The 27,948-nt window shown below is 39.4% G+C and overlaps 2 protein-coding genes across 2 annotated transcripts in view; one reads left to right on the forward strand and one right to left on the reverse strand.

The window, feature by feature from the left end:
- Positions 1 to 168: 168 nt before the first annotated feature.
- Positions 169 to 27,782, reverse strand: LOC123758838 (carotenoid isomerooxygenase). Its single transcript, XM_045743576.2, has 12 exons — positions 27,626 to 27,782; positions 20,157 to 20,257; positions 8,729 to 8,840; positions 7,506 to 7,646; positions 6,978 to 7,122; positions 6,698 to 6,833; positions 5,672 to 5,871; positions 4,294 to 4,473; positions 3,616 to 3,762; positions 2,023 to 2,154; positions 1,476 to 1,574; positions 169 to 734 (listed from the first exon to the last, which is right to left on the reverse strand). Coding segments are annotated over exons 1-12 (1,572 nt in total). The 5' UTR covers positions 27,628 to 27,782; the 3' UTR covers positions 169 to 557.
- LOC123758841 (caspase-8-like) overlaps positions 21,502 to 27,948 on the forward strand; it is a 56,074-nt gene continuing 49,627 nt past the window's right edge. The window contains exon 1 of the mRNA XM_069334595.1: positions 21,502 to 21,817. The gene's annotated coding sequence lies outside the window, so the exon portion shown is untranslated. The remainder of the gene's footprint in view (positions 21,818 to 27,948) is intronic.

Consider the following 27,948-nt stretch of genomic DNA (forward strand, 5'->3'; position numbering starts at 1 on the left):
ATAGCACAGTGACAGTTATACTCTTTAAACTTTACCATTGCCCAGTTTTTATTTCTAGTAGCAGGAGGTTGTGCTGAATCGTTAAGTAAAAACCGACTATTTGAGCATTCAGTGAGCATTTATGAAAGATAGTTTTGATTTACGTGGTAGGTGAGAAAGGCTACTGTATATTTTTTTGGTGTATTTTAATATTAAAGCTTTACAGAAATAACCTCTACACAATGGAAATTATATACAAAACCTTTCACAAAATGAGGTCTTCAGATATTTGTTAAAATTTTCAATAAAGTTATCTTTAATCCACAATGATAACACTATTTCTCAAGACATTCATCAACATGTGCCTTACTTCACAGGAATGCTATGAACCTTATACACATTTCATTAGTATAATAAATATAAAATTGCAATTATGGCATGTATTGTTATCATCCAAGTAACACCAATATATAAAAGCAATCTAACTTGGCCAAAAGTATATGTTGTACATGATACGACTGATTTTAAAATTGCATATGTAGTACCATTGATTATACAAACTAAGAAACACAGATCGCCTACTGTCCAATGACTGGGATGTAGTGACCATGAAGGGGCATTGGAACAGAAGATGTAGTAGTTACTGATGCTCGACATATTTCAGTCATATTTTTCGCATCAAGCACCAGAAGATATGTCTTTTTTTCATCCTGTGAATTAACACACTGCAGCAGGATAACTCCATCATCTTCACTCTTTAAAGAAGATAAATACAATTTGTATGACATTGGACCATCCAAAATTTTGAATTATTATGTCTTAAGCGTGCCATATGAATTTGGTAATCTACTACTTGGTGGGGCAAGCAGACTTGTATGGCCAGTAATATAGTGGAAGAAGGCTGTTAACCCATCTTCTCTACCTTCTCCATACTAAAAGCCAATTAATTAATTAATCTTTCCCTATCCCACACAAGTGAGAAGCCATGTAGTGATAATGATTATATTGTCACAGCAATGTAATCATTATCACTGCATTATCTTCATTTACTCTCTGGTAAACATTTGTAGATATTAAGAGGATTCACTATAAGGAGTGAAAAATTATGATTTGTGCATGGATCATTTAACTACTGGCATGAAAGAATTTGGCTTTGTGAGAATTTCTTCAATGTTGCACAACCATCTTTTTAGAATATATGAAGCAGTTTGACATGCTTTGATCAATAATAAAACTGATGAAAAACACACTGAAAAAAATTTAATTTTCAGTCCATTTATTTATTTATTTATTTATTTTTTTGCACTTCAAAACTTACCTTGAAAAATTGCACGGATGCTGCAAGTACATAGAAATGCCGGAATACAAGACAATTATAAAAATATGTTGTGTGAAATTTTGCCTGTGATCCAAAGACATGTCATCAGATATAAGAGTCATATTATGCCATTTTTATGTACACTGTATTAAACTGCCCTGCGTAATGAAATACTTACAACAGCATTTGGCTTTGCTACAAATTCTGGCGCAGCACAATAAATCTTGTCTTCCGTGAACATGAAAGTTTCTCCAGAGGTAACATCCAGCTTTATCACCTGTAAGAAATAAACATTTTTGTGACCATTAAATTTAATTTACTTTAAATTTACACTGGACATATGTTATGGGAATAGTGTACATTTCAAATGGATTTAATGTATACCACTTTGGATATTATTTCTATAATACACTACACACTCAAAAGTCAACAACAATAGCAGTTACCAAACATGACACAGTATACAAGAAAGTTAAATTTTTCATAACATTTTCAATAGCTGTTACAACTTGTTTGAATGTTGTAGCAATGTCCTAATTGTGTTGTGTGTTTGTGGGGGTTAAACTATAAATGTCTCGTCAAAATTAAAACCAGTCCAAACTACTCCAACATGTTAGAATTCTTGTACATAAAACTCAGGATAGTAATTATTAATCCATTGCTCATTCATTATTTTACAAACTTACATGTACAAATCAGTTTGCATAATACTGTACTGTACTTACAAAACCTGAATCTCCACCATTAGGATCTGGGCCCATAGCCCAGATATATTGATGCTTTGAGGACCTTATTTTTGGGTTAATGCACGGGTTCTCAATAGGAATCCGTGTCAGTTTCTCACATTGCAGTACAATCTGTAAATATTATGGGAAATTTATAAATCATAGTTATTACAGTACAAGAACATTATTAATCCCTAATATGTCAGTTAATTTATACTATTATTCATCAATATATTATATTTTTGTTGCCACCTTTTCCTCAGAAGTTTTCTTCCGAGGTGATTATCAAGACAAAGATTAAAAGGTTATTAAACTAGAACCTATTCTATCTCATTTGAGCCCTGTGGTAAACTGGTCTACATTCTCCACTCATATTTGGGCAAGATTCTTTTCACCTGATGCCTCACATTCACCTTGCAGTAAATATTTACCTGGGAGTTGATCAACTGTTGTGGGTTGTATCCAGGAGAAGGTCAATAGTTTCACCTAGGGAGGACAAACCTCCCTAGCCTAAACACAGTACAAGCATTGTGTCCCCCGACAGCAATTTTTTCCCTCAAGTCCTGAAGTGTGTCCCATTTGCACTCTTTCACTGTCCACTTGCAAGATGTTACGAGCAATTTTTACGTGCAGTACGGGTATTGTATAGGCATTTATGTTTTAGAGATTGTGAAAGTGTATATTATTAGCATGACAATTATTTTCACATTTATTTATGTTAATACAAAGGTTTGCCTTAAATGTATACATGATTATTAGCTTTATAAGAAATATAAATACCTACTATGTAAACAATGTAATTAGCCCTTACATATTTTATGCTTTATGTCAAAAACCTTTCATGGTCAACAAATAGCGAATACAGCAAGTCTGATAATTGCACTTCAATATTACATAGTAATATGTACTGTGCAGTCAAAGGAGATCAATTGTTCGCCATCTTTAGATGGCGAACAATTGTGCAGTGATAGTCTTGTGACATTCTAGACAGTGTGATAGTCTTGGAAACAATCAGTGATGCATAGCACAATGTCACACACTTACACCACAGCACTCATTAATTTACATATCTTTTGCCCTGTGTATTGTCTTGTACACAACCTGCTCCCATAGTGATCTGGCTCACTTAACACAGTCTGCAAGTAGATGGTTCCTCAGCCATGGTACTTTGATTGGGCTTTGGATCTCCCAAGTATAGACAATATTGTTACTGTATTTTGCAAACAGCTCAGCAACACTAAATTTGTGCATTGATACTTTGTCCATTTTTTACCACACAGACATCATATAGTATTCACCATAGTACATACACCACCACTGCTCCCACCACCTTCGCTACTAGCACGAGATCACCACTAACAATATTAATAGTTAAAAATCACAATGGCATTACAGTACAGCTTTCCCATCTGATTTAATAGCTTAAGATAGCAAATTTGCTCCAGTTAACAATAAAAACAGTTTTCATTACCATAACTGCTTTAATTTTTTTGTATTATTAAAACTATCAAAATCTGAATCATTTGGCAATATTAAACAATACCTCAAAATTTTGAGGTAATCAATATTAGTAAACCTGAGTTACTGCCATACCTCTTGAGCAGACCATGATGCAGTGCAAGATGTTCCTGGCAGTGTCACTAACTTCTCCTTTCCTTTGGTGTTCAGAGGGATAACAAATCTGTGTAGTGTTGACTTAAACGAATCCACGTAATCTTGTGCATTCTTCCCTCGTTGCTCCTGTAAGCCCGGGTGTTCATTAAGTTTGCCAAATGAATTACACACTTAAAATATTTTAAATAATACTCTTATAAGAGTTAATGTTAAATTACTGTATTAGTGTATTTGTATCATTTACGTGACTTCTTAGCACGTAGTTCTCAAACAGCACATCTCGTGTAGCTTGCAGGCTAAAAGCCATATGATTATGATAACCAGAAGATGAAAGCCAAGAATTTTCAACATGAGGACTAGATTTTGCGGTCTAAGTAATTCATACATAGTACTGTACTTCAAACTTACTTGTTTAGCCTGCAGACATTCTGTAACATTTACTATGACTTACGGGACTGCAATTTATCACAAAGCTACAACTATTAAAATTATAAATGCTTCATCATGAATTATGTATAAGTACAGTATTAATCAAGTATTTAAGTAGAGAAATTTTCCCTACTTAAATACTTCTCATATTTAGCAGAGATGGTACCGATAAACAAATTAGCCAATAATAGTATGCTAAAATCTATTTACAGTAATTTGAAAACTTACTCTAAGGGTACTAATGAACATATTATGTAGAAGTGAAGAATCCTTGTAAGTTGGTACATCAAGCACAATGTGTTCACCGTCTTCATAAGCATTAGCTATGTGCATAAAGAAGAAAGGGTCTGCAACATATCTTGTTTTCACCTGTTTCCACGTTCTTCTATCAATAATATGAATGAGAACCTAAAAATAAAAATAAATTTACTTACAAATATCAACACTAAGCTATATACAGATGACGAGTCACAATAACGTGGCTGAAGCTATGATGACCAATACACACATCAGAAGATGGAGAAGTGATGACATTTCAGTCCGTCCTGAACATACGACTTGATAGTGGTCCAGGACGGACCAAAATGTCATCGTTTCCCCATCTTCTGATGTGTGGTTTGCTCATCACTAAACTATAAACAACTGACTACACTGTAGCCTTTAAGGCAATTGAAGCTAAAATTTCAGCTTCTCTAATAAAATTGTTTAAGTCATTAAACATTATCATTTAAAATCTGCACATCATTCGCTAATTTCGTTAACAATTCATGTATGTTAGCTTACTTCAAATGAATTATTTTGAGTTATGCCAAAAGTGCTCTGCATATTACTTGCTTTCATTCTATCAATGATAGCTAACTATCATTTCAGTAAATTTGTTTAATAATAATGTTTATCATTCAAGTCACTTGTTTTTCTGAAATAGGATAGCAAATCAGTTTTTTGGAAAGCTATATAAAGTTAGTGGCAGATGGTTTGTACACAAATAAGGAGTAATGGTTGCAAGCTCAACAAGCAACAGGCTTAATTACAATTTTATTTGCTACTACATGCTGTGTTTATTACATACTTTTGAAAAACTAAAGGATCTAATTTTCCATGCGATTTGTAAATTTTGTTTGAAATACTGTACATCTAATAATTTTCTACCAAATATTATTTACCATTCATGACAAAACGTGTATTATTAAATTGTTAATTATTTTTATGTATTTAGTAGAACATGATTAGTCATTGTTCACTCCTATGAACCTCCAAGGTTTTTTCTAGGTACAGTCTTTAAATATCTAGCTTTAATAAGTACTGATATATAGTGTTTTATGAAAGAAAAGAATACAAAACAATCAGAAAGATGTTGAGGGAGTCTAAACTAACTAAGCAGATACTGTACTTATTTTGTGTCGGTGTGCTTAATTAAGGAACATGTCTACCTGTACATAAGCATAAACTGCAACTACTGGAGATCAAAACTAATACCTTCGCAATGAATGAATATGCAAATTAGATGTTACTCCCAAAGGTTACCACAAACTTTATATTAAACTTAAAATTTCTTAATCTGTGAAGCATTGAGCTTAAAGAATATAAAAGTTTTTTCAACACTTACTGGCTCATTGTGCCACTTTAGACCAGCAATGAATGGTGCATTGCTGACAATATCACTCAACAGCTCTGAGAGGGACACTGCTAATGGCTGTTCAATCAGCACAGCATAATTTTCAGTCATGGCCATCGAGTGCATGTATGCTGGAGACAGTCGCCAGCGTGATGGTACAGATGCCATAATCTTTCCTTGCTTCAAATTACCTGTCAAGTGAAAATATTCATAATATCTCTAAGAATACAGTATAATTATGAATAACAAGGTCCCTAAAAGGAAAATACAGTAGTAGAGAGAATATAAAAATCAGTATTTACTGAAAGGACGGTACTGAGGCTAAACAACAATGCCCAGCAAGTAATTTTACTGGGCAGTACTGCCGTCATGCAAGCTAAATTTAGAAAAAATTATCTACATTAAGTATGGTATATTACTGGTACTTTATCATGATACCAGCATTCCAATCTGATGGTGATCAAGAGAGCTGTTAATTCCAGTGATAATCCTGCTATTTTAGTTCCATTTTATTTATTTTTATGATGATGCTACAATAACTATACTGTAAATACATATTCCCACAATGTTTGTGGATTATGTTTACACTTACCTTGAGAACTTGCCATAAGAAATCGGGTGACATATCTAAGCAACTAATTGGGGCTTACCCCACATGATCTGAATAAGTGAGCAAAATCTGTATACTGTAGTTTTGAACTCGCCTAGTTGTGCTTGCAGGGGTTGAGCTCTGGCTCTTTGGTCCCACCTCTCAACTGTCAATCAACTAATGTACAGATTCCTGAGCCTACTGGGCACTATCATATATAGGTATATAGGCTCATATCATATATCAAATATTTTGTAGGACTGTAACCGACCTGTAGGACTAAGTGACAGCCACTTCTGTCAGAATCTAATAACCATGTATCTAAACTCAAACAAAAATCTGCCTCATATGAAGATCTTTCACAATCTACATACAATTTGTAATGTTATTTTATATATAATGTCAACAATCATACATGTTATACATACCATCAAGGGGAAATTTAAGAATGTTATACTTTGGTCCTGTCACGCCCACGCCCTGACCAACAGTATACACTCCATCACTGGCTACTATGGGATGTGGGCTCTGAGTCATTAACCCATACCTCTTGTTGACATTGATCTGAGGATGTCAAGAAAAAATTAAGTCAAATTATCCAGAATATTTAATCAGGTCTTTCATTATATACCTTTAATGCATAAATTATAGAGAATATATACTCAAGTAACTCAAAATATGGAGTAAAAGAAATATTTTACTACATACTCTTTCTTTTGTGTCAAGATTGTCTGGGTTGATTTCCAGCATAAATGGTGTTTCACACATTGCAAAGTGGTGCTCACCAATACCTATGACTGAAACTAATGCATTGTCAGAAAACAACTTTTCAGGATCCATGGCATCCAAAAATCTGTTGAGAAAAGGAAAGGATTCCATCATGTAAAGTTGTAAACTATAAGAGCATGAAATTTGACTAGAAACTGCATTTAGCAGTACAGAATATGTGATGCTTGTATAGTTTGTACATGCAATACCAAATCAAACTTAGCTTTTTGGGAAAATATGGTAAATTATACTTGTATAATTTACTACAGCCTCTCTTATAACCTTGTAAAGAGCACTGAATTCTCTCTGAATTCTGTCTCAGAATTCACATATCCCTGAGCCCATTATGTGCCTCTAACCCTTTCCACTACTGCCCACAAGATGGGTATGGGGTGCATAATAAATGAACTAGACTAAACTAACTGCTCATAATATACAATGTTATACCTTTGAAACTTATTAATTCACCTTGAAAACATTCCCTTTGTGGCTGGAGCAGGGGTGCCAAACTCTGCCCGTGTGATTGTGCCAGCGGCTTTGTTCTGTTCGTAGGTCTTTGAGCGCACAAAACGACTGCTGTACATTACCTTTCCGTCAGAAATCTCAAACCTGAAGAGAAACAGACAAATACTTGCAGCTATACTTCATAATTATAATTAATCCCTTAGTATTTTAACTTGCATCTCTTAATATCAAGTTCTAATTTATCTAAAAAATATTAGTGTTATGTTTGACCAAAATGCTGCAAGTGATTAGTGACTACAAATATAAATACAGTACTGTGTTTACAATTTATACAGTACAGTAATCACATGTATTTTTTATAAATAAAATTATATTATTACCTGCACTTCCATTCTATACGCACCCCCCTCCCCTTGCCACCAAGATTTTTTTTACTCATTTTACTTTGACATTATCAGTACCTGTCCAGGCCAAGTTGAACTGAATTCATACCAGTTAAATTGCCATCTGTTAACATTGTTGTTTAGCCTCGGTATTGTCCTTTCAGTAAATTCTGATTTTTTAATCACAGAAATACCAATTGCCAAGTAACTTTGGCTTCATTAATTTTTAAATTCACAATACCACAATGTACCACTTATTAAAAGTGCTACTTAACATTTGATATAATTCTTACTGTCGGGACAGGAAGCCTGTGTATATACATTATGTATTTTAGGCTTGTATCGATATCCACCTTAGGATAAACTTTTGACCTTCCCCAGGATACAATCCCCACAACAATTGCCCAACTTCTGGGTACTTATAATAAGAATAATAATAAGTTTATTTAGATTTATTTAGGTTTACCCATTTGCTGCTATGTGAACAGAAACAATAGGTGAAAAAAAATGTGTCAACCATTTGTGCCTTGCTTGGAAATCAAACCTGAGATCCTCGATTGCAATTTGAGAATGAAGCCATCTGCACTACTTATAAAACTGTACTTTTTTATATATTTATTACAATTACATCTCATTTAACTTTTCAGTCTCTCACAAAAGGTTATTTGCTAAAAAAAAAAAAAAAAAAAAAAAAAAAGCACAATGTGAAGGACAGATTATCATTCCAAATGAATATAAAATGTGGGAAGAGTCCAGAAACATAAGAGTAAAAAGAAGTGGCATATATGAAAAATCATCAGTAAAGAAAAGAGGCTGGTAGTAAAGGTGATGTACAGTACTCACTTTTGCAGTAATGCTGAGGCATCAAAAGCATGACAATATTCAATTGACCCAACTTTGGTTTGGCCTGGTCCATTATAAATTAACTGACCCTTCAGCCATTCTGGCAGTGTTCCTGATGCAGAGATAAACACATTATATTATATATTTCAAAATCACAAGTGTAATTCATCAATGTTGATTACCAATACAAAGAAATTAATAGGTTCATCCCTTGCAAATGATATTCCATCTTCCAGTACAGACATTAATGACTATCTTTCACCACAGTCTCTGTACCTAAAGCCTATTAATTCCACTGACGTCAATGAGATAATCCTTTCCCTTAAAACCAAGTCTGGTGCCCTTGAGGAGATACCAACTTTAATTTACAAAAAAGCCTCCAGATCTTTAGCCCCTGCTATTGCTTTGCTCTTCAGCAAGTCACTTGAACTCCAAACCTTCCCAGATATTCTAAAAAAAGCGAGAGTTACGCCTGTCCACAAATGTGGTAATCTCACAGATGTTAACAACTACAGACCTATATCTATCCTGCCAAACTTGTCAAAAATTTTTGAAAAACTAATCTATAAGCAGCTTTACTCATATCTAGCCAAACTCAATATACTTAGCCCTTGCCAATATGGCTTCAGACCCAAAAAAAGCACTAACGATGCACTTATTAGTATGCTTAACTCGATTCATACAGCTCTTGATAAAAATGAGTTCTCTGTTGGGTTGTTTGTGGACCTGCGTAAAGCTTTTGACACTGTCAACCACCAAAACCTTCTTCTTAAATTACATCATTATGGAGTCAGAGGACACTCCCTACAATACCTCAAATCCTACCTTACTGACAGGCTCCAATATGTTTCTGTGAATAATACAATTTCTCCCACCCTACCCATCAACATTGGTGTTCCCCAGGGCAGCATACTTGGCCCTCTCCTCTTTCTCATCTACATTAATGACCTTCCAAATGCCTCCCAACACCTCAAACCAATTCTATTTGCTGACGACACAACCTTCATTTACTCCAGTCCTGATCCCCTTGCTCTAAATGCCACAGTAAATACTGAGCTAAATAAAGTCCATCTGTGGCTAACTGCCAACAAACTCACCCTTAACATTGACAAAACCTTTTATATTCTGTTTGGCAATAAATCCTCTAATCAAATAAATCTCAAAATAAACAATACCCAAATTTGTAACAAATTAGATGGCAAATTCCTTGGCATTCTCATTGACCACAAGCTTAATTTCCAGGGACACATTCTAAACATATCAAAAAAAGTTTCAATAACTGTGGGCATTCTTTCTAAGATCAGATATTATGTACCACGCCCTGCCCTGGTGACTCTCTATTACTCCCTTATCTATCCATATCTCAACTATGGTATTTGTGCTTGGGGCTCTACTACCCAAAATCACTTACGTCCTCTAATTACTCAACACAAAGCTGCTATTAGGACAATATCCAATTCTGGCCCCAGACATCACTCGGTACCCCTACTTAAATCTCTGAATATGTTAGACATTAAGTCACTGCACATTCTCTCATGTGTATTATACATGTATAAAACGCTAAACTATAATGCCAATCCTGATCTCAAAAGCTTCATAGAAGGTTGTATCAGAACCCATGAGCATCACACCAGAAATAAATACAGTTTTGATATTCCTAGAGTACGACTTAATCAAACTAGAAATGCTCTACAAATCAAGGGGCCCAGAATGTGGAATGACCTTCCCAACCATGTTAAAGACTGTACCTCTCTCAACCAGTTTAAGTTAAAAGCGAAGCTATACCTAATAAATTCCCTGTAACCTACCTTACCCTTCTATTGTCAACCAATGTCTGTTTTTTTCTTTAAAGAGCGCTGTTTGTCGACATAATTGTATTTGTGCTGCTTTTTCATCTATGTTTTCATTTCTTGTTTTCATTCTACTCATTATGCTCAATTAGTATTAAGCTTGTCATTTAAGTTTGTCATGCCCGAAACGCTTTGCGTAATAGTGGCTTTAGGCATTGTATGTACTAGCTATACCTATAAGTCAAACAATCCTTGTAAATATTTATTGTATGTATGTACCTTACCTAAATAAAATTGTATTGTATTGTATTGTAATACATCAACTAAGGTACTCATTTTCCAGAATAAAATATTGTAATTGTCCTGATGCACTAGCAACATCATACAATTTATGATTATTCCCATTAAAATTTTAATCTAAATCTGATAATTTATGCCAAAGCAGCATTACACAAGTATCAACAATACCATATGACATCCATAGTATCCATATAAAGAAGATTATCAAATTCAGTGTATAAAGTTCTACCTATTACTCATCAATCTTTACTTACCATCAATGCATCATACAGTAGAGTATTGCATTTAGATAATATGTACGTTCAAATGTACAAATAAGCCATTTCAATGAGGCACTTTGATGTGGACATTATATAAGTCTGAAACTACAAAATCTGCTTAGTAAGTTATGGGGATTAAGTACAGGTTATTTTACTCTTGATATAGTAAACACTTAGGCAGCACACACTCAACTGGTGAGAATGGCCTGTACTGGAAAATAGCATTGTAAAGTATTTTATTTATTTTATTTTTTATTTACATATACAAGAGTTCTTACATTCTTGTAAAGCCACTAGCATGCATAGCATTTCGGGTAGGTCCTTAATCCTAATTTTTCCCCGGAATATGACCCACCAAATCGTTTAACAACCAGATACCCATCCATTGCAGGGTGAACATAGGCTACAGTTAAGGACTGGCACCCAGTCAATCCTTCCCGGCCAGGATACAAACCCAGGCCAAAGTGCTTGCGAAGTGCCGGGCAAGTGTTTTACCACTGTGCCACAGAGACTGCATTAGTTAGTGACAGCAATTACTCCTCCCTCTGCACTGTACTAGTATCTACAGAATTTAGAAAAATTTAGCACTACTAGTCCTCCTAAAATATTCAATATATAAATATAAACGTATTGATGGACAACTCTCATTGGGAGCAAGCAGCCTTCCTTGTAAGACTAGGCAGCCTTGGTGACTGCACAGCCTCCGAGATTGCTCTACCAGCCTTCTTTTCCTCCTTCCATGTACTGTATAGTACAACCTCGTAAAGAGAGATCATACCAGAACCCTGTGAGACTCGGCAGGAATACATGATCCTGCTTTCTCTGAAATTTCAAATCAGTGGGATGCTCTTGCAGCCACCAGCACCTATCATAGATAAAAAGTCCAGCTGGGATCACCCACTAGTGGACAAAATAGCTGCTGCCATTCTCAGCGCTGCAACATCAGATAAGAAGAAAGCCTGCCTCAGAGCAGTGCTTGGGCCCCCCCCCCCTCATGCAGGGGACTTCCTTCTGGTGGTATCCATGTCGGCAACAGGCATGTGTCTAGATCCAGAGTCCCTTCTTGTAACAGTGGCCCTCTGCCTTGGTGCCCTAATTCACACTGTACAAGTGTATTTGCAACAGGGTGCAAGCAGACCAATATAGACTGCATGGGTTGCACTGTGGAAGCTCCAAGGGCTGGCATGCAAGACACAATGAGGTTAATGACATCAAGAGGAGCCTTGCCTCAGCTCAGTACCCAGTGGAGAGAGGACCTCGCATTCTAGTGGACCAAAATGCAGATGACCCCAAACTTCAAAGATGGTATCACAATATACCCCTGGAAGAAGGGCAACGCCTGCTGCATCCTCGGTTCCTGTCCAGAAGCGGAGGAGCTCCAATTAAGAGATCCATACCTTTAAATACTCATTGTATTAACCAATGTACATCTTTTAGCCTTAAAATATCTTATAAAGCACAACAAAACACAAAAGGAAGCGAGAATCCACAAGGTCTTCTCCGAACATTATTTTCTTGAGGCTATGAGTCCTTACAATTGCACCAGCGGTGGTAATTGGCACCAACAAATGGTCAGTGTAGCTATGCAAAGGCTAAACACACATGAAGACAGCTTACATCATATGTAATTCCACACCTTCCCCCTCCTCCCCCCCCAAAACCCTGAAATTCTTTCCCTGGGAAAGGGGGAAATTCCCTCTCAGATAAAAATTCCTGCTCTAGTCTACAGTATATCCATGCCTTGAAATGGAGCAGGTGGAACAAAGAGAAAGACCTGGATGATTCTCACTAGAGCAGGTTCACTTAAAGATAGAGATGGAAGGGGCTGTACATAACATTGAGAAGGTTTTCAGGTTGGGCTGGTACAACAAGGACAGAAACAGACTTGTAAAGGTGGTGTTTACAAACAAAACCACGAAGGAGGATATTCTCGAAAGGAAGAGTCGTCTGCAACATGTGGAGGGATACAAAAAAGTATTCCTGCAGAGGGACAGGACGAAGGAGGAGAGAGCCAGGGCAGCAGAGGCAAGGAGGAAGCGCAGGGAGAGAGGAGCAAACCAGGAAATCACAGCCCCCAACACAACAGTCCCAGAGACAAGAGGGGAACCCAAAACCAACATCCCAGCAACACCAGAGGGGAGGGCAACACCACCACCCCCCTCTGCATAGAAACCCTCCCTTCCCCTCACCCTACCTGCCCCCACCCAACCCTCCCTCCCCCCACCCCATTCTGACCCTGACACCCCATCCCCATTCCCATCATGTCCCCTCTCCCACCTTTCCCCCCCGTCCACCCTCCCCCTTCATCCCATACCCTCCCTATCCCTCCTCCCCCCTCACCCCGTATCCTCCATGTCCCCCCTATCTCCTTAACCCACACCCTACCTGTCCCCCCTTCCCTTAAAACCCCACCCCCACCCCAAAATTCTTTCTTAATCAAGTCTTAATCAAACTAGAAATGCTCTGCAAATCAAGGGGCCCAGAATGTGGAATGACCTTCCCAACCATGTTAAAGACTGTACCTCTCTCAACCAGTTTAAGATAAAAACTAAACACTACCTAATAAATTCCCTGTAATCTACCTCACTCCTCTATTGTCAACCCATGTCTGTTATTTTGACCACATTCATTGATCATTGACCACAAGCTGAATTTCCAGGGACACATTCTAAATATATCAAAAAAAGTTTCAAAAACTGTGGGCATTCTTTCTAAGATCAGATATTATGTACCACGCCCTGCCCTGGTGACTCTCTATTACTCCCTTATCTATCCTTATCTCAACTATGGTATTTGTGCTTGGGGTTCTACTACCCAAAATCACTTACGTCCTCTAATTACCCAACACAAAGCCGCTATTAGAACAATATCCAACTCTGGCCCCAGACATCACTCGGTACCCCTACTCAAATCTCTGAATATGTTAGATATTAAGTCACTGCACATTCTCTCATGTGTTTTATACATATATAAAACGCTAAACTATAATGCCAATCCTGATCTTAAAAGCTTCATAGAAGGTTGTAACAGAACCCATGAGCACCACACCAGAAATAAATACAGTTTTGATATTCCTAGAGTACGTCTTAATCAAACTAGAAATGCTCTGCAAATCAAGGGGCCCAGAATGTGGAATGACCTTCCCAACCATGTTAAAGACTGTACCTCTCTCAACCAGTTTAAGATAAAAACTAAACACTACCTAATAAATTCCCTGTAATCTACCTCACTCCTCTATTGTCAACCCATGTCTGTTATTTTCTTTTTTTTTTTTAATCAACACTGTTTGTCAACCTATTGTATTTGTGCTGCTTTTTCAGTCATGTTCCCCCTTTTTTTATCTTTATTTGTATTTGTTCTCAACACTTTTTATTCTTTATGCTCAATTAGTATTAAGTTCTAGATATTAATGTTTTTCTTGCCCGAAACGCATTGCGTAATAGTGGCTTTAGGCATTGTATGTACTAGCTCTATCTATATATCAATCCATTAATGTAACATCACTTGTATGTATATACCTTACCTGAATAAACATCTGAATCTGAATCTGAATCTGAATTTTCTTTTTTTTTTTTTTTAATCAACACTGTTTGTCAACCTATTGTATTTGTGCTGCTTTTTCAGTCATGTTCCCCCTTTTTTTTATCTTTATTTGTATTTGTTCTCATCACCTTTTATTCTTTATGCTCAATTAGTATTAAGTTCTAGATATTAATGTTTTTCTTGCCCGAAACGCATTGCGTAATAGTGGCTTTAGGCATTGTATGTACTAGCTCTATCTATATATCATTCCATTAATGTAACATCACTTGTATGTATATACCTTACCTGAATAAACATCTGAATCTGAATCTGAATCTGAATCTGAAAATCCTCCGAGACCCTGCAAACCACCTCACAGATCTTCTCACCCACGGAACAGCTTCCCACACCAGCAGAATGCTTGCCAAGAAAGGGACATGAAAATGAGCAGAACAAAGTGAACTTCAAGGCGATGTACACTAACATAGATGGGATTACAAATAAAACAAGTGAACTTGGAGAATGGGCACTAGAAGAAAACCCAGACATAATAGCACTCACAGAAACAAAGCTAACAAAAATCATAACAAATGCAGTGTTTCCACAGGGCTACTATGTAGTGAGGAAAGAGAGAGAAGGGAGAGGAGGTGGTGGTGGTGTAGCTTTGCTACTAAGAGAAGGTTGGAGTTTCGAAGAGATGGTAATTCAGAACTGTGAAGGTTTCAGTGACTACATATGTCATTTGCAGTCTCCGTGGTGTAGTGGTAAGACACTCGCCTGGCGTTCCGCGAGCGCTGTCATGGGTTCGTATCCTGGCCGGGGAGGATTTACTGGGCGCAATTCCTTAACTGTAGCCTCTGTTTAACGCAACAGTAAAATGTGTACTTGGATGAAAAAACGATTCTTCGCGGCAGGGGATCGTATTCCAGGGACTTGCCCGAAACGCTACGCGTACTAGTGGCTGTACAAGAATGTAACAACTCTTGTATATATCTAAAAAAAAAAAAAAAAAAAAAAAAAAAAAAAAAAAAAAAAAAAAAAAAAAATATCAGGCACCATAGCAACTGGAGGACAGAAAATTATAATAGTGGTCTTATATAACCCCCCACCGAATGACAGAAGACCCAGACAGGAATATGATAAACAACTTGGCCACTATCAATATAAGAGAGAGCAGTTTCTGTGGCTAGCAGGAACGGATCCAGACTTCTAATCATGGGAGACTTCAACCATGGGAAGATAGATTGGGGGAACAGAGACCCACATGGAGGCCCAGACACATGGAGAGCTAAGCTGCTGGATGTGGCAACAAGAAACTTTCTAAGTCAACACGTCAAGGGACCGACAAGAATGAGAGGAGGGGATGAACCAGCCTTGCTTGATCTGATATTTACCCTAAATGAGTCGGATATAAGGGAAGTTAAGTTGGAAGCCCCATTGGGAATGAGTGATCATAGTGTATTGAGCTTTGAGTACCTGGTTGAGCTGGGAATAGGGAACCCTCGCTATCCACCGCAGGGAACCCTCGCTATCCACCGCAGGGAACACCTCGCTATCCACCGCAGGGAACACCTCGCTATCCACCGCAGGGAACACCTCGCTATCCACCGCAGGGAACACCTCGCTATCCACCGCAGGGAACACCTCGCTATCCACCGCAGGGAACACCTCGCTATCCACCGCAGGGAACACCTCGCTATCCACCGCAGGGAACACCTCGCTATCCACCGCAGGGAACACCTCGCTATCCATTATCACCCCCAAAAAAGAACTGGGAACCAAAGGGCTGGCGTACCGAAAGGGAAACTATGAGGAGATGAATAAATTCCTATGGGATATACATTGGGACACAGAACTCGGAACCAAGTCCGTACAAGACATGATGGACTATGTCACCCAAAAATGTCAGGAGGCTGTAAGCCGGTTTGTCCCAGCACGACAGGAAAAAACAGAGAAGCAAAGGAAGAATCCGTGGTTTAATAGGGAATGTATGAAAGCAAAGGAGCTGAACAAAAGGGCATGGAGGAACTTCCGTAATAACAGAACACCAGAAAGTAGAGAGAGATACCAGAGAATCAGGAACGAGTATGTCAGTGTGAGAAGAGCAGCTGAGAAAAAGTATGAAAATGATATAGCTAATAAAGCCAAGACCGAACCAAAGCTACTACACAGTCACATCAGGAGGAAGACAACAGTGAAGGAACAGGTGATGAAACTTAGGGTGGGCGAGGACAGGTACACAGAGAATGACAGAGGTGTGTGAAAAACTCAACAAAAGGTTCCAGGAGGTCTTTACAATAGAACAGGGAGATGTCACGGCGCTAGAAGAGGTGGCAGCAAACTAGGTAACCTTGGATAGGTTCGAAATTACAAGAGATGAGGTCAAGAAACACCTATTGGAGCTGGATGTGAGAAAAGCTGTTGGGCTGGATGGAATCTCGCCATGGGTATTGAAAAAGTCTGCAGGAACACTTTGCTTACCACTCTCCATAGTGTATAATAGGTCACTGGAAACGGGGGATCTACCAGAAATATGGAAGACTGCTTATGTAGTACCAATATACAAAAAGGGCGGCAGACAAAAGGCACTGAACTACAGGCCAGTGTCCTTAACTTGTGTACCATGCAAGGTGATGGAAAAGATTGTGAGAAAAAAACCTAGTAACACATCTGGAGAGAAGAGACTTCGTGACAACCCATCAACATGGGTTCAGGGAGGGTAAATCTTGCCTTACAGGCTTGATAGAATTCTACGATCAGGTGACAAAGATTAAGCAAGAAAGAGAAGGGTGGGCGGACTGCATTTTTTTGGACTGTCGGAAAGCCTTTGACACAGTAACCCATAAAAGGTTGATGCATAAGCTGGAGAAACAGGCAGGAGTAACTGGTAGGGCGCTCCAGTGGATAAGGGAGTACCTAAGCAATAGGAAGCAGAGTTACAGTGAGGGGTGAGACCTCAGACTGGCGTGAAGTCACCAGTGGAGTCCCACAGGGCTCTGTACTTGGACCTATCCTGTTTCTGATATACGTAAATGATCTCCCAGAGGGTATAGACTCGTTCCTCTCAATGTTTGCCGACGACACCAAAATTATGAGAAGGATTAAGACAGAGGAGGACAGCTTGAGGCTTCAAGAAGACCTGGACAAGCTGCAGGAATGGTCGAACAAATGGCTGTTAGATTTTAACCCAAGCAAATGTAATGTAATGAAGATAGGGGTAGGAAGCAGGAGACCAGATACAAGGTACCATTTGGGAGATGAAATACTTCAAGAGTCAGAGAGAGAGAAAGACCTGGGGGTTGATATCATGCCAGACCTGTCCCCTGAAGCTCATATCAAGAGGATAACATCAGCAGCATATGCCAGGTTGGCTAACATAACGGCCTTTAGAAACTTGTGTAAGGAATCTTTCAGAACATTATATACCACATATGTCAGACCAATCCTGGAGTATGCGGCTCCAGCATGGAGTCCATATCTAGTCAAGCATAAGACTAAACTGGAAAAGGTTCAAAGGTTTGCCACCAGACTAGTACCCGAGCTGAGAGGTATGAGCTACGAGGAGAGACTACAGGAATTAAACCTCACTTCGTTGGAAGACAGAAGAGTTAGGGGGGACATTATCACCACATTCAAGATTCTCAAAGGAATCGACAGGGTTGATAAAGACAGGCTGTTTAACACAAGGGGCACATGCACTAGGGGACACAGGTGGAAACTGAGTGCCCAAATGAGCCACAGAAATATTAGAAAGAACTTTTTTAGTGTCAGAGTGGTTGACATGGAATGCATTAGGAAGCGATGTGGTGGAGGCTGACTCCATACACAGTTTCAAGTGTAGATATGATAGAGCCCAATAGGCTCAGGAACCTGTACACCTGTTGATTGACGGTTGAGAGGCGGGACTAAAGAGCCAGAGCTCAACCCCCACAAGCACAACTAGGTGAGTACTGAAGCACTAATTCTGGACAGAAGAGCCTCCAATAGCAACAGATGAACCCATTGTGCGATAAACACCATCAATACATTCAATAGAACACAAGTCACTGAGAAGGGTGTCGACGAAATACATGCAGACTTTGTTATGCAATCCCCTTGGGAATCTCCGCCAGCAGACTAAGATTATGGTTATTGAAGGAAAAAAGAACCAGACAAATCCTCATCTGCTACGTAATATTGCACAGATGCATATAGAAGCAAACTTGGCATCCGACAGCTTCACTTACTTCACAGACGGATCAGTAGACCAGCAGGGACAAGAAACCGGAGCTGCAGTTAAAGCAGGAAACTCTGTAAATAGTTGGAGACTCTCAAATGGGTGTTCGACTTTACAAACAGAGATGCTAGCCATTCAAAAGGCTTTGGAACATGCTCTTGCTGAACACCGACAACATGTTATCATACATTTAAGATAAAAACTAAGCACTACCTAATAAATTCCCTTGAACCTACCTTACCCCTATATTATCAACCCATGTCTTATTTTTTAAACAACGCTGTTTGTCTACCTAATTGTATTTGTGCTGCTTTTTCTGCCATGTTCCCCCCCTTTTTTTATTTTTATTTGTTCTCAACACATTTTATACTTTAATTTCAATTAGTATTAAGTTTTAGTCTTTAATGTTTTTCCTGCCGGAAACGCTTTGCGTAATAGTAGCTTTAGGCATTGTATGTACTAGCTCTATCTATAAATCTATCAATTTTTGTATAACCTCTTGTATGTATGTACTTTACTTGAATAAACATTTGAATTTTGTTTTGAACATTTGAACATACAAATTCGAGAACCGCCATTGAAACCTTGCAACAAGAACACATGTGTGATAACATACATCTGATCACAAATGTCATATCATTAGTGCAAACACTCAAACGACAAGGCCGATGGGTACTTATCAACTGGGTGCCAAGTCATGTGGGAATAATAGGAAATGACATTGCAGACGAAGATGCAAAACTTGCAACTATGAGAAGAAATGTAGACATTTACATACCACAGAGTCTATCACAGATTAAGAAAGTAATTGGAAACAGAGCAACGCAAAAGATGTACAGTGACCACAACACAGCAGTTGCAACATCAGGACCTGCGGGTTGGTACATGAATCCAAAAACTACGAGACACTTAGTTTGGTGAAAGGGAGCAGTAGAGCAACAAAAGTACACTTACATCGCATCAGGCTTGGATACCCATGTGCATGGGAAATAGGCTTACAGGTTCCGGAAGATGAGAGGAAATGTCACCACTGTGGAGAAATGCTAGTCAGACCACTGGAACATTATCTAACACAGTGCACAGTTATAAACCCATTAAGATTTCAACTTAGATTCAACAGAGTAGAAGAAGTTGTTAAACACATATGGCAAAATCTTACTGAAGCGACCGTACGAGTCATAAATACTCATACTCCGCCCAAGTAAAACAGAAACGAGCAACACTTAGTGGGCCAGCTAGAGGCTTAGGGCCCGCGCAGGAATATCCCTAAAGAAAAAAAAAAATTGAACAAACTAATATTAACATTTTTATTTATATAAAAGATAGAATAGCGATCTTACCTGTAAGTTGGCAGGGAATGCCATCGGAACACTCTTCATCACAGTGCCGGCACAGTACAGAGAAGTCATACTTGCCACAATTACTGTCCACAGTCGTCGACCTGCAAATAAAATGTAACAACCATATTCTTTACTCGTGAGAATGTAAATTTACTGGACTGGTTACAAAATCCATAACCCATTATTCATAGTTCCTTACGTTATAGCTGTTTAAAAACAAAAATCAAAGTAACATGGCTGTAACAAATAACTACTAAACTTACACATTAGACACAGGGAAAGTGGTAAAGTAACTTTGTTTTAAATGTGGGGATTTTGCATTAGTTTGAATTGCTGTACTGTTGTAGTTAGCTGCTATGGTGTCTGCTCACACTCTTTAATCTGGGGGTGGGACAAATATACCCGAATTTACCTGAGGGGCCACCATTTCTCTAGTAGCCTTGATGAGGACAGGAAGCCAGCAACTTGTCACCCCCCCCCCCCCCCACATTTGTCCTGATTTTATCGAGCTGGATTTTGAATTTCAGCAATGATATAATTGGGTATTTACATCTTTGGCAGGTAGGCGGTTCCTTGGGTTTATAACTCCTATAGATGAACGCTCAAGAGGGGTTGTCTTCTCGAATAGTACATCGCATTTTGACGTATAAATACCCAAAGACCAAAAACCGATATACTAAAAATCATTGCAGCTTGCAAAATAAAAGTTATTTTCCTCTTTTTATTCGCGGGTCCTCGGGTAGGTTAGGTTCGAAGAATTTAGTACATCAGTTCAGTGACATTTGAAATGCTCGAGAGAACGGGCCGAGGATCGAGCGTTTTAGTACACCTTTTTCTGTCCGTTGTAGCAAATCTCATGTATCAACGATGCACAAAAAATGTAGATGCTATAAGCTGTTACCTTTCTTGGTTTCCTTATACCTGATGCCTATTCTAACTGTAAATTAGGTATCAGAGAGCTAGACAACAGTTGCTGTGGGCTGCATCCTGGGGAAAGGTCAGTCGTTGACTTATAGACACTTTGATACAGGATTCCGCAGCAACGGGGAAATCAAAGATTCAAGATCGGGATTTTTTCACAGTTAATGCTGTTACCGACTCGTAGTTTTAGTTTCTACTTGTCTTTGACGCACTTATAAATTATCTTTAAAAGTTTATATCGATAGTAAAGTACAAGTTTCAGCGTTCCATCCTATCAGTGTAAGTTTTAATAGAAGTTTTATTTTCACCGACTCTGTTAAGTACCAGTGTCTGATAGAATGTGTTTAACATGTGATACGTAATTTACTCTGATTAATGTTAGATGTAAATATGCGATATGATATTGCGATAGCGACACCGTCGACGATATACCACCACCAACGTCTGCGGTTGCCGTTTGTTCACGAAGCATAAGACATGTAGTCAGTTGTAATATACTCGCTACAATGGGTTAGACTTCGAGAGTCAGCAAGCTTCAATCAGCACAACATCGTCCGTCCGAGTCAGCTCCCACTACTGGAAATGAGTCAGCCTTGTGCATCCCTCTATGATCCCATCCTTGTCAAACCCACCCAGCAACACCAGCAGGGTTGGGGGATAACTTGGGTCTTGAGGTCATCCTTGCATATCCTCTACGCGTCCTACATTAGGTCAAGTATTACTTACTTGACCTAGAACAGGTTAGCCCTTTTCTCGTTTATCGGTGTCTGATGCTATAGTTTCCCGCTGCAATAAACTATGTATTTGCTTAGGTTCAACATTTCTGTGTCGCAAGGCCTGTATGTACTCATTTTAGACGAGATATGGACAAAGGCTTATCAGTCTCTGACCAAGAAATTATATTTTAATCCTGAACATTGATTGAAACTAAGAAATGAGAGAAAAACTACGTTCTTTTGTTCTTGAAGTTGCAGTTTTCAAAAATTGTTCTTTGCTAATTGTATCTATTCCCGTTCCTATTTTGTACATAGTGATCATATCACCTTTCTTCTATCTTCTAGCGTTGGTATATTTAACACCTCCAGCCTCTCCTCGTAGGTCTTGTTTTTCAGTTCCGGAAGGCCTATAGTTGCATGTCTTTGACCCCATTTCCAGTTTACTGATGTGCGTCTTGCGATATGTGGGCACCATACATTCGCTGCATATTCCAATTTTGGTCGCGCGTGCGTATGTAAAATTTATTTTAACATATTTGATATAGTTGTTTAAACTCCGTCCCCAAAAAATGGTTAAGTATAGCCAATCTTACTTAGGTTGCCAGATCCACTTTTTGCCTTCGCACAGATAGTCGCAAATTTCTTGGAATTCACATGGCCTATAAACCGGTTCTGGGGCCTCATAACTGCCACTAATGCTGGGTAAAAGTTGCCGGCCATCATGGGCTTCAGTTTACTTCTCATTATAAAAGAAATGAAAGTACACATCTTAACACACACAGAGATCACACTAACGTGATGCATCAAATGAACAAATCCACAAGGGCCGTGACGAGGATTCGAAGGTTTAATCGTGCTAACCAGCTAACTAACTGGTCGAATCCTCGTCACGGCCCTTGTGGATTTGTAACACACATATTAGGAGCCAGTGGCTGAGTGGAAAGCGGTCGGTATTCGTAATCCTAGGGACTGGGAATCGATCCCCGGCGATGGCAGAAACAAATGGGCAGAGTTTTTTCTGCCTATTTACTGCTAGGTGAATAGGGACATCAGGGTGAAAGAAACTGCCCATTTGTTTCCGCTTCCGCCGGGGATCGATTCCCGAACCCCTAGGACTACGAATGCCGAGTGCTGTCCACTCAGCCGTCAGGCCCCTGTATGTGTATTCACCTTGTTGTATTCACCTAGTTGTGTTTGTGGGGGTTGAGCTCTGCTCTTTCGAGCCACCTCTCAACTTTTACTATTTTATTATTATTATTTTTACACAACACACACTCAGGTAATTACAGGAAGCAGCCCATAACAGCTGTCTAACTCCCAGGTACCTATTTACTCCTAGGTAACAGGAGCATGAGGGTGAAAGAAACTGTCAATTTTTGTTTCTCGCCGGCGCCAGGAATCGAACCCGGGCCACAGGATTACGAGTACAGCTTGTCATCCACACTGTGTGTGTGTGTGTGTGTGTGTGTGTGTGTGTGTGTGTGTGTGTGTGTGTGTGTGTGTTACAGTGTGTTATATAAGAGAAGGTCTGTCGAAGGTGGAGGCCACACGCTAGGGAAAGCCTCAACCAACTTTGCAGGGTGAATGGGCTTGCGTATGGGACGGTCATAGGCTGATCGGGATTGATTCAATTGGTCCTACTGAAATGGGGTCTGGCCCAATTGTGACCGCGCTCCCCGGTAATCGGTAAAAGATGGATGCCCTAGTCTAGATGTCTCTACTTTAAAACGATGAACGTGAATTCAGTATTGCTGTAATGAGAGTGACTGGGAAGAACACAGGGGGAGGGTGGATGTTTTGAAGAGACTGAAGAAAAGAGGGGGAGACAGGTGCAGAGGGGGAAGATGGAAAGAGAAGAGGGGATAGGCAGAGATGAGAGACGGGAGAGATTGGGAGAGAGACCTCCCCCCCTCCCCCACTCATCCTCCTGTTTAGATAGTATCTATTGTGACGATCGTCAATAGTCAGAATTCGCACGTTCTTATCCTCTAGTTAGTAGCATACTGACTAGTAAGGAATTCTTTTAAAATAAAGCTAAATCACAAACCTAAATATTCCTAGGCCTAGTATAGCACACACATGTACTACATTAGGCCTCGAATATCGTGTATTAGGCCTATGGAGATTAGGATAGGTTAGTTTAATTTGTCAAAGCAATAAGTGAAAAATAGTTTTTCCGGTTTGTCCAACTGAATAGTTCGGATTTCTAAGTTCTAATTTCGTTATACGTCGGTATATATACCATGGTCCTTATCGTTACTATAAGTACTATCAAAACGGAATGATGGGCTGCAGGTGCAGTCGAGAACTCCCCCCCCCCCCCCCCCCGCACCCTCTCTCACTTTGTTGATATACGTATGAAAATTGTATAATTAGCTTCGCATGACTGTTACTCTGTTATCTAAATGAACTATAGGGTCCAGAAGTTTCTCGGCCCATTATGTTCCTCTGTAACCCTTTCCTCCACCACTACCCACAGGAAGGTTATGGCGTACATAATAAATTACTAAAATTAAAATGAATACATTTCATGACTACATCTGGATGCTATGCGCGTTGCCGGCTATCCAAAATTTGCTTACTGTATTTGCAGCCTGCACATAACTGTAAAGTTGCCGCCCAGTTGGGTGGGTGTGGAGCAAGACTAGTAACTGTGACTCACCATTGATGTAAACTGCTTTGTATACTGTTGTGACGCCTCTTCTTGAATCACTTGTGACATAAAAAGATTGACAAGTATGCGTATTTGTGTACATGTTTGTTATATGTACAAATATATACTATTTATGTATATATGTACTAATAACAAAAATGTAACTACCTTCACAAGATTTTCACTTAGCTACATGAAGTACTGTATAGGGGATCAGTTCCTAAACCCTTTATGTGCTTCTGTAACCCTTTCCACCACCGCCCATGGGATGGGTATGGGGTGCATAATAAATGATGGAAAAAAACAGACTAGTCTTAGTCTGCAGGACCACTTCCATGTAAGTAGATGAAAAAAAACGCTTATAATGGCCGCTGCTTACGTGAGAACAGTAATGCGCTAAGTGAGAGGAACCTGAGAGGCATCGAGGCAAGTACACGTGCACTCGGCTAGGGTCCCGTGCACTGTAACACTAGAGGGGGGGGGGGTGCAATGTTCGTCAGGGCTTCCTGTACGCCCCAAGCTCTCTCCTACTCTACTCCAGCCTAATCCATTTACTCTGCAAACATCTAACTCCCCATACCGTCATCCTCTCTTCCAGTCAGTTCTCCCTAGACTTTCCATTTCCAAGGTAATCTTATCTCCTTCGCATTCACTTTCCATACCTTTCAAAGTTTACAGTGTACATAAATTACGAAATCTACAGTACTTTATATAACATCCAGCTTGCGTTGTGTATAGCCTTCAACATAGCTAGTTACCCTTTCATATAGTTTAGGGTAATTGCACACAGCGGATATTTTAGGTCTATTTATCTATATATCTAAAATAGAATGTGTTTTGTCCAAAGTTAGAGGCCAGACGCTTGGGGCTAGCCTAATTAAAATTTGAAGGATTGCTGGTGATTTTATAGGGAGTGTCATAAGGGTGTTGCGGTTGGTCCCAATGCCCAGTTTGAAGGAGAGTCTGCCATTAGCAGCCCCCCCCCCCTTCTTCACAACGTCAGTGGATGCGAAATATTCTCCCGAGTCCGTAGACTTCAACATGTTTCAATCTTAAGTGTACTCACCTAGTTGTAATTGCGGGGGTTGAGATTTGGCTCTTTGGTCCCGTATCTCAACACTTTATTGGAGTCTTAATTTTAGCACCTTGTTCAAAGTGCCACGAGTTGAAAAAGGTTGAAAATCTTAGATTAGAATGCAACGGGACGGACCGAAACAACGTCGTTTTCTAATTTTCGTATGTTTGGTCATATCTTCAGCCATGTTATTGTTACTCATCGTCTGTGTAAAACAAGGCTAGTAGGTGGGGCAAAGAGCTAGCCCTCACATCCCCGTAGTCACTGATAGGCAAGTACCACACGCTTCTCGGGCTATTTCTTTGACTAACACTTGTCATACCTCTGCTCAAATTACTCTTACTAGGCCTATATATGCTATATGTTTATGCCACTCTCCCATATTATCGCCTTCACCTTTCTCATAACTCCATTAATTTAATGGGTGGCATTACCCACCCAACGACTTAACAAAATCAGTATACGAAATTTTAAGATTACATAATAAAATAGGCTTAATAACCTCAATCCTATATGGTACGAAAGATTTTCCCTCTAACAACGATTTCTCCTTTTATCACCTTTCAGATACATAAGAACAAAATTTAATTATAGTATTTTATAAAGATTCAACTGCATAAATTGGTCTCAAATAGATGAGACATTAACCTGTCCGTCAGCGCCTTCCGTATTACCTAAATTTACCTGATGGCCACTAACACACTCTAGGGGCTCTTGTCGAGGGCCGTCAACCCATGATTAAAAAATCGTAGTACTTATAATAACTTAACTACTAGTTAAACGTACAAATATGGTGATGTACCCAAAAGAACTCACGTTGTGTACTATTTGGAATGACATCTGGAGGACTCCAAAAGTGGAACTATAGAGCCTAACCTTAGGCTTAAATAGGCAATCTTAGGGCCGAGATACGCAATCTTATCCCTAATTTAGTACATATGTACTATACTAGACCTAATATAGCACCTAATAGGTTCCGGTTTCACTGGAACCCACTATATTGTGCCTTTACAAAATCAAATTCATTTTTGTTGGGTATAACAGTTCATTTCTGTACCTTTGATTATCTTTTTGGATTAACTGTTAGATTAAGGACCTGCCCGAAACGCTATGAGTCCTAATGGCTTTACAAGAATGTAAAATCATCATTGCTATGTACCCTCATAACCCCAATGTACCTCTTGTATATAAATAAATAAATGACGGGATGCTTTTATTCACCGTACCGCTGGCAATAGGTTCGAAGTCCATAATACAGGAAATGAACTCTATCTTGAGGTTATCTTGAGATGATTTCGGGGATTTTTAGTGTCCCCGCGGCCCAGTCCTCGACCAGGCCTCCACCCCCAGGAAGCAGCCCGTGACAGCCGACTAACACCCAGGTACCTATTTTACTGCTAGGTAACAGGGACATAGGGTGAAAGAAACGCTGCCCATTGTTTCTCGCCGGCGCCTGGGATCGAACCCAGGACCACAGGATCACAAGTCCAGCGTGCTGTCCGCTCGGCCGACCGGCTCCCTATTACGCTAGGGAGCCGTAATAATTCCTATTACGCTATTCCTGGCGTAAAAGTACGCCAGAAATAGCTAGGCCTGTATACATAACACTAGGATAATCAGCTGTCACTGGTCCAATTCCTCACAACTGAATGTGACCTTCAAACGGAAGGGGCAACGAAAACTGGGGAAACAAGGTCACGAGAAGGTAAAAAATCAATATATCATGAGGCTCAAGTCACGTGGTAGGAGCAGCAGGTTGCTGCCAGGCGGACACTTGTTTCCTGCACCAGCTGCCTGTCTCCTCCACCCCTCCTGGCTCTGCTTGTCTCACGGCTGGGTATACAGTCATTTAAGTATCTGCAAACGCTGTTTAAATGTTTATAATGAATGTTGCTTTCGCGTGGTGAGCGGCGAGTGGAGCCAGTGTTCCTGTATGCTGCTGTTGCTGTGCAAGGTGAAACATTTGCAAAAAAATTATGACCTGCGGGGAAACAACTTTTAATGCTAACACAAGTGCTGAACGATGTATTACCACGAGATCTCGTGGGGGAAACACTCGCTCACACTTTCACCAGTCGTGGACAAACGCATTCACCACACTTACATTTTTAAAGATGTCGCCTTTAACTGAGCGTCCTTACGGATTCACATGAACGTCTTCCCCTCTTGCATGGGCTACGGACACTGGCTTCTCGGGGCTTGAATCCTCACTAAATAGGACCCGAGTGAAGCACCATGCGTCTGGCAGCAAAGCGTCCTACGCGCGTCTGTGCTCCAGTACGACAACGGTTTATTCCCCCGTGACCGTGATAGATGGATATCATCCAATATGATCATAATGCCAAAACTATATTGACGATCATGTTGCACTTTGATGCGTTTTTCAGAGTATGTGTAATCGTGACGAAATAATGTCTGATTCAGTAG

Source organism: Procambarus clarkii, chromosome 31, assembly GCF_040958095.1.
Source record: "Procambarus clarkii isolate CNS0578487 chromosome 31, FALCON_Pclarkii_2.0, whole genome shotgun sequence".
Taxonomy (NCBI): Eukaryota; Metazoa; Arthropoda; class Malacostraca; order Decapoda; family Cambaridae; genus Procambarus; species Procambarus clarkii.

Excerpts from the sequence above, each read along its gene's own strand:
- LOC123758838 (XM_045743576.2), bottom strand. Across the intron at positions 4,474-5,671 it reads TAAAGTGGCACAATGAGCCA|GTTCTCATTCATATTATTGA; the intron begins GTAAGTGTTGAA and ends TTTTATTTTTAG. Across the intron at positions 735-1,475 it reads TAGCAAAGCCAAATGCTGTT|AGTGAAGATGATGGAGTTAT; the intron begins GTAAGTATTTCA and ends TCTTCTTTAAAG.